At 39.9% G+C, this 14,350-nt stretch overlaps 1 protein-coding gene across 2 annotated transcripts in view; it reads right to left on the bottom strand.

The window, feature by feature from the left end:
- ift74 (intraflagellar transport 74) overlaps positions 1-14,091 on the bottom strand; it is a 50,721-nt gene extending 36,630 nt beyond the window's left edge. Inside the window, exons 1-4 of one of the 2 annotated variants that reach the window (XM_079741930.1) lie at positions 14,023-14,091; positions 13,078-13,217; positions 9,397-9,538; positions 9,214-9,262 (exon numbers count right to left, since the gene is read on the bottom strand). In XM_079741930.1, the coding sequence (XP_079598056.1) occupies positions 9,214-9,262; positions 9,397-9,538; positions 13,078-13,206 (320 nt within the window). In that variant the 5' untranslated portion in view covers positions 13,207-13,217; positions 14,023-14,091. Of the gene's footprint in view, positions 1-9,213; positions 9,263-9,396; positions 9,539-13,077; positions 13,218-13,936 lie in introns of both variants that reach the window. The other variant, XM_079741929.1, reaches the window with a different exon arrangement.
- Positions 14,092-14,350: the final 259 nt, after the last annotated feature.

Here is a 14,350-nt window from a genome sequence, read left to right as displayed (position 1 = left end):
GTAAGGCACAGAGGCATCACTTTAAAACATGTTAACATTTTTTAAAAAAAGTTACAATTGTTGTCTTTATCCTTCAAACAGGGTTTATACAGAAATTCTTAAGATGAATTTACTACCTTTTAATACCTTTTTAAATACCTTCACCATATTTTTTAATACCGGCATGACTTCTAGAGGTGTCTTGCTTCGCCCTGAAGGGTATTATTTTCAATAATGACCGGTGACGTTCTATACATTATTACACTGCTCCTTGCCAAAACAGCAGAGAAATAGTCTGCCAAAGACGTTGACGTCGCTTAGAAATCTGACACGCTGGGGTTGATAAGTTACCGGACTACTTACGGAGTGACAAGAAAGACGTGAATCAGGCAAAAAAAAAACACTTTCCTTGACAGCGGTCAAGTTCGGTATGCATTAAAGTACCGACTGACCAATTGCGAAATACTGCAGCTGCTGATGCCATCCCTCTAAGTTATAAAGGTAGCCGCACACACCCCAAACCAATCGGAATAAGTGTATGTATGTCGATTATAGCGGACTACACCACCTCTTCTATTCCGCATGGAATTATATTCCGATCAAAGAATTGTATTACAATTGAGCCGTATACAGTGGGGCAAAAAAGTATTTAGTCAGCCACCAATTGTGCAAGTTCTCCCACTTAAAAAGACAAGAGAGGCCTGTAATTTTCATCATAGGTAAACCTCAGCTATGAGAGACAAAATGAAAAAAAAATCCAGAAAATCACATTGTCTGATTTTTTAAGAATTTGTTTGCAAAATATGGTGGAAAATAAGTATTTGGTCACCTACAAACCAGCAAGATTTCTGGCTGTCACAGACCTGTAACTTCTTCTTCTTTAAGAGGCTGTTTACCTGTATTAATGGCACATGTTTGAACTCCTTATCAGTATAAAAGACACCTGTCCACAACCTCAAACAGTCACACTCCAAACTCCACTATGGCCAAGACCAAAGAGCTGTCAAAGGACACCAGAAACACAATTGTAGACCTGCACCAGCCTGGGAAGTCTGAATCTGCAATAGGTAAGCAGCTTGGTGTGAAGAAATCAACTGTGGGAGCAATTATTAGGAAATGGAATACATACAAGACCACTGATAATCTCCCTCGATCTGGGGCTCCACGCAAGATCTCATCCTGTGGGGTCAAAATGATCACAAGAACGGTGAACAAAAATCCCAGAACCACACGGGGGGACCTAGTGAATGACCTCCAGAGAGCTGGGACCAAAGTAACAAAGGCTACCATCACTACGCCGCCAGGGACTCAAATCCTGCAGTGCCAGACGTGTCCCCCTGCTAAAGCCAGTGCATGTCCGGGCCCGTTTGAAGTTTGCTAGAGAGCATTTGGATGATCCAGAACAGGATTGGGAGAATGTCATATGGTCAGATGAAACCAAAATATAACTTTTTGGTAAAAACTCAACTCGTCGTGTTTGGAGGAGAAAGAATGCTGAGTTGCATCCAAAGAACACCATACCTACAGTGAAGCATGGGGGTGGATACATCATGCTTTGGGGCTGTTTTTCTGCCAAGGGACCAGGACGTCTGATCCGTGTGACGGAAAGAATGAATGGGGCCATGTATCGTGAGATTTTGAGTGAAAACCTCCTTCCATCAGCAAGGGCACTGAAGATGAAATGTGGCTGGGTCTTTCAGCATGACAATGACCCCAAACACACCGCCCGGGCAACGAAGGAGTGGCTTCGTAAGAAGCATTTCAAAGTCCTGGAGTGGCCTAGCCAGTCTCCAGATCTCAACCCCATAGAAAATCTTTGGAGGGAGTTGAAAGTCCGTGTTGCCCAGCGAAGGCCCAAAAACATCATTGCTCTAGAGGAGATCTGCATGGAGGAATGGGCCAAAATACCAGCAGCAGTGTGTGAAAACCTTGTAAAGACTTACAGAAACCGTTTGACCTCTGTCATTGCCAACAAAGGGCATGTAACAAAGTATTGAGATGACCTTTTGTTATTGACCAAATACTTATATTCCACCATAATTTGCAAATAAACTCTTTAAAAATCAGACAATGTGATTTTCTAGATTTGTTTTTTCATTTTGTCTCTCATAGCTGAGGTATACCTATGATGAAAATTACAGGCCTCTCTCATCTTTGTAAGTGGGAGAACTTGCACAATTGGTGGCTGACTAAATACTTTTTTGCCCCACTGTATATGATCATTTTTTATTCCGATTGAGCTGTTGTTCCACCTCTAATCGGATCAGAAGTGTCCATGTAAACACGGCTGTCTACCGGTCACACCAGTCTCACGGTAACATCAAAATACATACCGTAGCGCAAATTCACACCAGTGTACTTTCTATAGAGGGATTATCAGTCTACGTCACTCCCCGCTCTACGAGCATGTCATATGCAGAAAGAGACGAGAGCGACAACAGCCGCAATCATGTCTTGTTGTGCGTGTTGTGTGTGTTGGTTGCACAAACCGTTTTATTAAGACTGATTATCCCATTTATTCTACTTCTTGCTTGCCAACATAATAAAACAATTCAAATACTTAAATAATTATGCTTTTTCTTATTCGTATTGCATGCTTATTAAATGTATACTCTGTTTGAGGTCATCTCCCGCTAAAAGAAGTCCCCTTTAATTACAATCGATCAAACATGTTTTTGACACCTCGAAGGGCATTATCCCGCTTATACCATGGTCAGTGGCAATGAAAAGAAATTAAGATCATTCATCTATATTTTCATGCGTTTTACAATCCAAATATAAAGTTTTTCACATAAATAGGACGGACCTTAGCTAAGACTTGGCCCCCCAAAAATAATGTTCTAAATCCCTGTGTTTTGAAAGATCTTTTAATTATTTTACACATCTGATCATATTTTAAAACATCTCTGATCATATTTTACACATTTTAAACATCTTTGATCATATTTTTTTGAAACATTTTAAACATTTTTGAAACATTTTAAACATTTTTTTGAAACATTCTAGACATCTTTGTGCGTTTTTAAACACATTTTAACATCTTTATCGAAGCATGTTTTTGGATAACGTTTTTGAAATACATTTGAACATCTTAATCTGTAAACTACCAGTTTAGCCTCCTTTTTAGCTCACCTCAACTTTAGTGGGAGCAATGAGTTTGCGTAGCTGTGTTCGAAATCGTTCCCCATCACGGATATAGTGCCCTATATAGGGTGCTCGCCATTTTGTAGCGGTGTTCGAATTCTCAGTGGTAAATTTCACGCACTATAAAGTAGACTTAAAATACCCAAAACTTTTGAACATACGATGTTCCCTACATGTTACTCACGTATACCACAATGCAATGCGGTCGTGAAGAAGCTGAAGAAACGTAATAATAATGAAAACGTATTCATTGAATGATGGAGTCTCCGGCTCAACAATTTGTTTTGGATTTAACATAGAAAATATAACATTCGAAATTAATTAAAAAAAACCTTGATCAAGGAAATGTAACATTCAACATCAATACAACCTCCAGCTTTCCTCGTGGGTGCCTGGTTTGTTTACATGATGTGGGCGCATCTGTCTGCGTCACACAAGTACCCGGCGCATTTACTGACGCAAAAGACGTTTAGAAATGTTCAGCGTAGTGTCCGAATTCTCGTTTGTTCGTTCCCTATATAGTGCACTATATCATAAACACTATATAGGGAATAGTGAGTGAGTGAATAGGGAATGATTTCGAACACAGCGCGTCTTCGCTGTGAAGACGTGCTGTGTCTGTTTTTTGCGTTACTTTTTCTGGTTTATTTTTTTCTCACGTTGCGCCCCCCCCTGAAGAACTCTGGCGCCCCCCAGGGGAGGCACGCCTCACAGTTTGAAAACCACTGGTCTATAAAATATAACCGCGTTGTCTGATTAGTTTAATTCATTTTTCACCATTTACCAGCTCTCGTTTTGAAGAATAATCACCGCACCATTAGTTTCAATGGGAATCGCGACGGCCTATACTTTCAACATAAAGTGTACAGTATATTTATAGATTGAAATTCGTCCCCGCCTTTATACAGCATATACTATAGGGTCTTTAGCATATAACCGCGTTTGATGATTACAGTTTAATGTAACAGTAAGCTGACAACATCGCTAATTAACACCGCAACTGCAAATTAACCACACAGAGATAACCATGGCAACCGGTCAAACAAATGTTCTTTTTGCGATCATTCTGCGCGCACATCCGCCGTGTTGATAAACAAATAATCCCCCTATATGTTTATACCGTACAAGTCTTTAAATATCGATTCCTCCAGCCAGAGGTCCGAAAATGTGCATTTCCCTTTATTGTCTTTCAATTGACTAACAGAAGCGAACTCGCAAAGTGGTTTGGCAGCAAGCCAGCCGGGTATATCCAGTTTGTTTCAGCGCACGCACCGCGTGACATCATTGATATCACTCAGGTCCTACTTGCAACATAAAAATAAATCCACGCAGGTTTAAGTAATTTTAGGAGATAGGCCTGCACGTAAATTACACAAATTGAAAAACTCATAGGCCTTGTTGGAAATTTAACACCTCGTCAGATGACGTTTATTACTTTTTAATGGCCTTAATTTGGGATACTTTCATTTACTACCTTTTAATACCTTTAACAACCCTGCGGAAACCCTGTCAAAGGTAATAAAGAATACTCATAACAATGTTATGAAATTGAGACAAAATTTTAATGATCCCGTACAGTGGGGTCCTTAAATCCAATAAAAATAAGCAATAGTCAAAAAAGTAATGTTTCCTTACTTAATGTTCTTGCACATTTAACCTACATGAATGGGCTTTGATCTTCTTAGAAGGATGGTGAAGAAGGTATGTGCATATTAATCTCAGGTAGGCAAGGAAAAAGGTGGAATAATTTTTCGATCTGGTGGCCCATTTTGTTATTCCTTCAATTAAAAGTTGGTATAAGCATATGCTCAGTCACGCCCTTTGATTAATAGCAAAATTCTTAAAGAGCACCTATTATGCTTTTTCAACGTTTATGACCTATAAATGTTGTTATAATGATTTATAGTCATGTTTAACCATACTAAAGTGTCAAATAATGACGTACATGCATTTAGACATATTCCCTGCTGACAGTCTGGGGTGGCTGTGCAGAGCGCTAAACACTAGGGACGCCGGTCGCGATTCACTTGTTAAAATTTCCGGGATTTAGCTAGGTAGAACAATCCGGATTTTCCATGTATGGTAATGCTGCAACATGCTCTTCCGGAAGGTAACCAATAACAACGGAGTGGGGTAGGCAGGAGGGGGGCGAGGAGGCGGAGAAGGACGAAGCCGAGTATTGACAGAGAATGCTGAAAGCGCCCAGATGAGAGGAAGAGTTTCCTGAAAATCTACATAGTTTTTTGTGCTGTGATTTGTGTCAGGTTGCTCTATAAGAGTCATTAATAAGAAATTAAGACCACAAAAGTAGTATAATAGGAGATCTTTAAGGTATACGACCTGAATTCTGGTTGAATGGGCCATTTCACTTTCTTATGCTTCCTATTTGTTTCAACCAATCATGTTGCTGGAGGCAAGGATCAGTGACCATTTAATTGGCATTAGGGGTGCAACGGATCACAAAACTCATGGAATGGATCGTGTCACGGTTTTTGAGTAACAGATCGGATCGTTTTTTGGATCAACAACAATAAAAAGATAACAAGACAAATGTGACTTAGCTTTCAAAAGATTTTTTGAAAGATCACGGATCATCTGTGATCCGTTGAAACACTCATTGGCATACACAAACTCAACCAGCAGCAGTCAATTGGAAAAACAAACTCTGTAAAGGTTTCAAATCAACACGGTGTAGACCGGCCACTATAGGAATACAACTATTAAAACCCATTCTGAAAGCTTCACCCACTCACATGAATGAGTTTTCTTTTTTAAACTGCAGTCCTGGTTTGCGGCCCAGGCCCTCTTTCATCAAGCCCAGGAAAAATAGTATAGGAATGATGGTCAGCTAGAATGTGATGCCCTGTCCACACGGAAATTATTTTGATGTAAAATCACAAAAGTCTTGTGCGTTTGGGCCGACAGTCCAGATGGACCCGGCGTTTTTGGTAAAAAAGCACTTTTTTGAAACCAGGTCCCATGGTGAAAAAGAGAAAATGTCCCCCTGCGTTTTCGTGTTAGGATTCATGTGGACCCCAGATACGCAAACAAAGACATCATTGACCCCCGATCAGGTGGGCAACATTAGATTGCTGTCTAGTTTGTTTTGTTTGATTTGTAATATTGTGTTAGCTTTAAATACAGCCTCTTGGTACATTTAATTACTAAGTGTACATTAAAAAGTATTTTCTGCCCAATCTACAACTGCTTTCTCCTCCTCGACTGTATGTTTGTATATAGCGTGCAGGCTTGATACACATGCTCCGCCTCGTCTTCTTCTTTTTCATAGAGAACCAGTGCCACATATAGGCCTTGAATATGTACTAAAACGTGTGAAATTCCTGAAACGCTGCCAAGGAAAACGGAGGGGGAAAATACGTTTTCCGCTCCATTTGCGGACTCCCGGAGCTATATATCTATATAACACTATATAATATTATATAATAATAATAATAATAATAGTAATAAATATAGCTGCGAGCAGCAATGTGGGTGTCAAGCAGAATGGGACTCGATAAACTAATTCTGCTGGACAGACGTAATCGGCTGGGTGGCTACATGATCACCGTCTCAGTAATTAGTAATAACGACAGCTGGTGGAATGAACTACAGCATTATGCGAGTACGCGTCAATGTTTACCAAATGGAAAAATGACCCCACCTAGAGGTAAGGGCGCATTATAGTGTGCCTGACAGAACAAATGACACAAATACATAGGGGTATTCGGAACAATATCCCTAACAGAGACACAATGTAAAGAAGCATCCGTTCTGGAGGTGGTTCATGAAGCATCTAATCCAATAAGAATTGCAGTTCATATTGTAAGTGGGCGGAATGGTAAATATAGTCATTGTTGCATTATACATTAAGTACCGCTTGTCGCCACACGAGTGCAGTGTCTACCCTTTAATGAGCGCTGTTCAGCGCAACTAACATTGATATGAACGCGGTAGTGTTCTGATTGTATGCTGTATGACAGATTGACATGATGATTTAATATGATTGATATGTTATCAGTTTTATATAACACAGTATATGATGACCATGATAAAATGCATATGATTAGATATAATTTACTGACAATGAAAGCTTTTGGCAAATGGTTATGACAACAAAAATGCATTGAAGTTGCTGGAATAGGACTGCTGCTAACAACGCACCCCTGAAAGTCAAATGTCACCAAATTATTTGGGAATCATCAGGATAGGGTCATAAGACTATGAGACAAGTTTGGTTTAGATGCATGAAGGCCTTGCAGAGAAATTAGCTCACTTCCTGTTTGATGTCCCCCTGAGGTCAAAGGTCACCAAATTGTTTGGATGTCCCCAGAATGATGTCATGAGTCTATGTAGCAAATTTGTCTATGATATGTTAAAGAGATGCTGAAAACAGGCTTACTTCCTGTTTGGCGGCTTTACCGTCAACTTTGATTGGCTGTCACGGCCAAACGAATTAGAAAAAGCTGTTTGGCACATTTGTTCAGCTTGGTCTGAAGATCATATATGGCAAGTTTCATGATGATTGGACATAATCTGTGGCCTGTGGATATGTAAAATTGACATTGACAACTTTCAACATGGCGGCCAATTTCTGATGTTGCCATGGGAAATATTTTATTAGCTATATGGGGCGGTCTGACAGTATCACCAGACATTGAAAATAAGTTTGAAATATACTCATGTGAAGAGAGAGGAGTTAAAAGACATCTTCATTAATTATAGCGCCCTCTAGAGGTCAATGGTCACCGAATTCATTGAGTGTCCCAATGATGATGTCATGGGTATATGTACTAAGTATGGTTATGATATGTCAAAGGGCTGCTGAGATAATGGCGTACTTCCTGTTTGGCGGCTTCGAATTTGATTGGTTGTCGCGGATATTTCCGTGATAAATAATTTACTAGCTACATGGGGAGGTCTGATAGTATGACCAGACATTGAACATTTGTTTGAAATATACTCATGTGAAGAGAGAGGAGTTAAAACACATCTACATTAATAACAGCGCCCCCTAGAGGTCAAAGGTCACCAGATTCATTGGGTGTCCCCATGATGATGTCTATGTAGGATGATGTCTATATCTATGTACCAAGTTTGGTTATGATATGTCAAAGGGCTGCTGAGATATTGGCTTACTTCCTGTTTTGCGACTTCGCAGTCGAATTTGATTGGCTGTAGCGGCAAAACGGTTTTGAATTTGAAAAAGCTTTCGATGTTTTTTATCAAGCATGGCCTGAAGATCATGTGTGCCAAGTTTCGAGATGATTGGACAAGATTTGTGATAGGAGATGCATTTTGAAGGTTTTTGACATTAAACCAAGATGGCGGAAAATCCATCATGGCGCAAAATAACGACATAGGGTGCCAAGCCAGGTTGAACTCGGCTTGGCCCAAGGAATCCAATGGTACCTTGTTTGTGAATATTGGATGAATGGGTCAAAAGTAATAAACATGAATCCATGTCCAACCTTGACCTGTTGGTGGCGCTAGAGCTGATGAGCTAGCGACCTCAAATTTGCTTCATGGGCTAATGGGACTGTCCTGAACCAGTGTGCCAAATTTCACAACTTTTCACCAAGGCGTTCTATGGGCTGCCATAGGCTCCCATGGCAGCATAATAATAAGAAGAAAACGTACAAAAACAATAGGTTGTCTCGCAGCTTCGCTGCTTGACCCCCATAATATATTATACAATATATCGGTTTCTATATAATATAATATCTAATATCACGGCCAAAAGCTATGTGCGCCTCAGATGATATTATGAATCATAAAGACTTCATCTGACGTCTCTGGTACCACAACAAGTATAAAGACACGTAGTGGGGGTTATCTCGGCCGTGGTTGAGAAGAATTGGGGGAAAGGAACTTCGGCTTTGACTCTCTGAAGTCCAGATTGAACAAGAAAATCCCAGGAAAAGTGTTGTTTTTATAATATGTCCCCTTTAAAGAACAGAATCACCCAGCCCCGGCTTTGCAATCTTTCTTATTGGTCTTGGACTCAACCACTAGATATTCATCATACATTATCATGTATAATATGACATCAGGTTTGAATCCATTTTAAAAGAAAATGTTCATATTTCTTACCTTAGTTGTCCAAGGTAGTAGGACTTATCCAAGATCTGTCTCTGTGGTCCTGAAAGACAAATAGAAGGAAATCCGAAGACAGAAAATATTACAGTCTATAAGAAGACGGGCTAAGAGGTGAATCACACAACATTACTTATTTAACATTTATAGATAACACAGCTTTTAATACTTCAAGCTCACGTTTGATGCCTGTGGTCATCCCACTGAGTCCCTGCTGGGTTACAGGTCTTTCAGTCACTTGTATGTGGGCTGACAGCACTCCAGGGATGGCAACCGGCCGGCTTCCCCTTGTGCCAGGACGGCTTGCTGTACTGGGAACCATCTGAGTACACAAGATTTACACATCCTGTTAAAATCAACTTTAAAACAGACTATCTTTGGCCAAATTATTTAATTACATAAACATATATAACAGGCAGTGCTTATCACAGGATCTTTGGCTACTGTATATATTATAATTAATATTTTGCAGATTTAGCCAGTAGCCTGATTGTGAAGTGTTTGAAAAGGTTTCAATTTCTATGAGATACTCAAGAGGGATGGGTAGTGCATTGTTGAGTGGGTAAAAGAACAAGGCAGGGTCAGGTTAACACAGTGCAGTAATGGCAAATTATTGACCCAGTCATGTTCAAATTAAAAAGACGCTAATACCATCAATGAAGGTGGTAGCAATGTGATGTTGTAGGTTTTGTATATCCCATTTTATGAAATGAAGAATCCAAAAAACTGTCAAATTTGATCAACAAATAAACTTGATTGAAGCACCCAATTCTAGAAATGTATTTGTTTATTTGTAAGGGACAAGTCCAAGAAACATAGAATCGAAAAAGCAGTCTCCTATATATTGTACACATCTGTACTATTTTAAAACAGTCTCATAATTTGAAATGCTATTTAAATCATTCATTCAAGTGACCTGTTAAAAGTATAAAATCACTGTATATATTAATTACACATCAAAACATGAAGTAGCCTATGAAGTAGTCTACACAAATAATGACTAGTTGATGTAATGATTACAGTTCTGGTCACAATTTAACTAGAGCCTGACCACTTTAGAAAGTGTATTAAATCCTGAATCTACTTAAGACTGGTATGTAGGGAAGGAGGACTTTGCCTTTAATTGAAATTGCAATTCCTGCAAACAAGGATTTTCTATAGTTTCCTTTAAATGTTGTGGGTCGCCTATATGCCAAAGACCGTCCACCAGGGGAAAAGGGGAATAATACCAGGGACAACAGCCTTTCCCCAAAAGACAAGCACTTGGAGAAGTCGTAGACAAATCAGTATTTTCCAGCAAACCTGCTGCATGATTGCCAACTTTGGGGAACACCTGCCGGCCATGAGGCCAGAAGAGTTGGCCCACTACTAAGGGAGAGAGAACCTCTCCCCTCTATGAAGGAATGTGGCAACGTCCCACAGTACGGTAAGCGGCCCTGTAGAGGAACCCAGTAAAAGAGTGGAGACGCTAGGAAAGAGCGTGACTTGTTGTATGTGGCATTTCTCAAACCTGTTTCCATTGTCGTCCACCCAGGCTCCAGTGTACCACTGAATGCCCCACAGGGAACCTACCCTGGTCCAGAAAAACCTTAGGTTGCAGGCCTCGACATTATCGGTTGCCCGCTTGACCGGGGCAACTAAAAGTAATATTTGGGCAGTTGAGATTGATTTCTGGTTGCCCGAACGGGCAAGTGGATTTTGGTTGGATGTTAATATTTAGGGCCATTTATTCAAGTGTCTTTAGAAACTGCAGAACAACCTTTTGTTCCGCAAAATCACACAAAATATAAGTATTTGCAATTGATCAGCGCGCTGTCTTCTCTTCTCTGGGAGAGCGAGTTAACAGACACGCATCGCTTCAGCGCGAATATAGCCCCGCCTTCTGTCACTCACTCGCAGTGCGGTCTCTGGCAGTGATTCGACGGTGTTAGCTAAAGGTTAGCCAACACAGCTAGCATCTCAAGTGCAGCACCTCCGCGAACGATTTAGGTAGAAGGAAAATGGAGTAGTGATGGAGGAGTGCGGTTTGGAAGTACTTTGGATTGAGGCAAATTACCAAGGAAAGTCATATGCAAGAACACGGTTTTGGGTTTCATAACTGTGCACATGCACAGCAATAGTGATCTTTTTCACGAAATTGGACCCTCACAAACTATATATTATATGAAAGCTGAGCTTCCACTTATTCCAACAGTCCAAACCATATCATTCTGTGACTAAAACTTGCAAATAACAACTTAAGAAGAAACGTCCCCTTTCTTTTAACAACCAAAAATTAAGTTTTACCTTGTGATTTTTGTCCACAAAGTTGATTCAGATCGCATAAAACCACCATAAACAGATAATCCAGTGTCTGGGCCAAATTGTGCAACTAAACATGTTGTTTACAATCAATGACTAAGAGAAGGTTTCTTAGGAAAAAGGTAAATTGACTTCAATCAGAAAAGTGTTTGGCTTGGTGCATTCGATTATATTTGCCCTGAACGTGAGGTGTCAAGTGTCAAAATTGTAAGATATCTACCTTTATTTGTGTCTCATAGTAAGACAGCGCTCCCAACTGATAACGACCAACTGATAATTATTTCAGGTGGAAATGTTATCTTCCACTTATGCTGTGTTCCATGGCTTTATTCACTTTAACCAAGTATTATCCCCATTGAATATTTCACTTGCACAACAATCTTTCTTTTGGCACAAAGATGTCATTATCACCCTTGCAGTTGTGGAGATATACTCTATTTACTTTGGGTACGTTCTTCCCTGAAAAAAACTTTTCCACTGATATCGAAAATGGTATAGAATATCGATATTTTTCCAGGTATATTATCGAAGTTAGAAAATCCAGAATCGTGACTGACAACACTACTAGAAACGTGATTGTGATTATTCAGTTAGAGCTACAAGAAACGTGAAAGTTAAAAAAGACATATCTTTGCTACTACCTCTGACATTTAGTTATGTACATTTGCATAAAATCATGCAGGTCTACATATAACTGGGCGATAGCTTTAATAGGTTGCAACGGTGGACTGAAATCACTTCATGGCACGATGTGACCGTTCGATAAATAAGTAAACAAAGAGAAGTTTGTTATTTTTTAACCACAACATGTGTGGAAGCTAACATTCAGCTTCAGTCTGAGCTAGGATGAATTTTCTGAGCCCCCAAAACCAGGCCGGGTGCCTGGCAAAAAGAGGCCCGTTCACGATTCTGATTATAATTTGGGCAAGTGAACATCACATTAGGGCAAGTTGAACATGACCTGTACTTGCCCGATGGGCAAGTGCTTTTGAAACCTAAGTGTCAACCCCTGGGTTGGACTCTCAGCCTCCCGCTTCCCCTCACCTTTTTGAATATACCCCCCTCTTACTTTAACCCACAACCTGAAGTCCGTTTTTGCAACCAAGTCAACCACACCTCAATCAAACTGACTAAATGTGTTTTAGGTTTTAACCCATTTGTACCGGCTGCTGCGTGGCGCAACAGCCGGTACAAATGGGTTAACTGGAGTAAAGTGAAGTCCAGTTATGAAAACGTTGAATCTGAGTGGAGCTAGATGGTGACGACTCATTTATTTTATTTATTTAAAAGGGACAGTGTGCATTAATCAACATGGCCATTGTATCGTCCATATAAATGCACCAGATTTGGTTAAAAAACCATTTTTCATCTGTAGTCCCTAAATATAGGTGTGAGGTTTGAGGAAAATTATACTAGTAATTATAATCTCTTGGCTAGTAGCATCTCTTTCAATACGCATCTGCTTGATGCATTAACCCATTGTTTCCGTAAATCATGTGGTAGATGCTGCAGAAAACGATGGTGCTGAAAAATAACATTCCCTAGTATTATCTTACATACCCCAGTGGCAGCTCTGCTAGATGTTGGAGGAGGCTTGATGGCAGAGAGGGGTCTCAAGGCACTCGATATCTGAGACCCTCCACGGCTCGCTGGCCGACCAACAGAAGAAGGGGTCCAGTGGCTTGCCATTACAAAGAATCCTGTAAAATAGGAAATATGTTAGTTGAAGTATAATACACAACTTCAATCAGTTTGGCAATGTTGAATTTAAGTTCACATTTATTGCTCACTGTTGGTCCAATCTTGGTTTCAATAGTTTTGTATGCAATAAATACTGCACAGCTTTATGGAAAGCAATGTCAGACGATGACACCGAAAGGTCAAAAATCTGTATCCTGAAATAAACTGACGACTGAATGATGTTTGTTTAGACATCTGTCACTATAATAATAAAATATTAACCATAAACTACATGGAAAAACTTGGTTTGATTAGAAAAGAATATGTTACTAATGCTCACACAATCTGTTAGAAACTGAAATATTGCCCTTTATTTTGCATCGTCTGCATTGTATCAAAATAATAATAATCTATAAAACCAGAATTAACGTATTACTTGAGGTAGTATGCCATCAATGTAAGAAAGAGTCTGGAATAAAGTATTAATTAATTCACTGCAGCAGCAGATATGCGTCTGTCTCACTGTAGCAGCAGACATTGCTCTGTCTCACTGCAGCAGGGTCATCTTTCGTGATAAGAAGATGCGATTAAGTGGCGGACACAAATCTTGCAAAACTGTAGGACGGTCATCAATCGTCATCACACTTCTCTATGTTCATGGCCCTAGATGTGTTGACGCAGCCGCTGAATCCCGTCACTGTCATTAGTTTGACGTTAATCACTAACGATGTGGACTTACCTCGGCCGTATTCCTTACTGGCTTTAAATATATAAAACCTGCGTTTAAATACAGGTTATCCCATTAAGACAATAACCATTTTTTACCTTAATATGTAACACAACTAGGAAAAGCAAACATGGGAGGTTGGTAGGAACTCTGGTTTCCCTGGAAACGATGTGCCCTTTATAATGACGTCAGTCAACTTCCGCTCTTCAGCGAGGCAGCTGAACATTCTGTACTTCCGGGTACATTCGCAGCGGAGATCTGGGAAATGTCGTTTTTTTATGTCAAACTGGTAATACCAATGGGACTGTGGCAGAGCCTGTGAGTTGACGTTGGAGGACATTTCCATTTTGAGGATATTGTCCACCAGTTTGCATATTCAAAGTCAAGAAAGAGGCCATTGTAAGATCGTTTATTTTTGTGTGTATT

The sequence above is a fragment of the Pollachius pollachius genome (genome assembly GCF_949987615.1).
Source record: "Pollachius pollachius genome assembly, chromosome: 8".
Taxonomy (NCBI): domain Eukaryota; kingdom Metazoa; phylum Chordata; class Actinopteri; order Gadiformes; family Gadidae; genus Pollachius; species Pollachius pollachius.
This window is presented reverse-complemented; position numbering and strand designations above follow the sequence as displayed.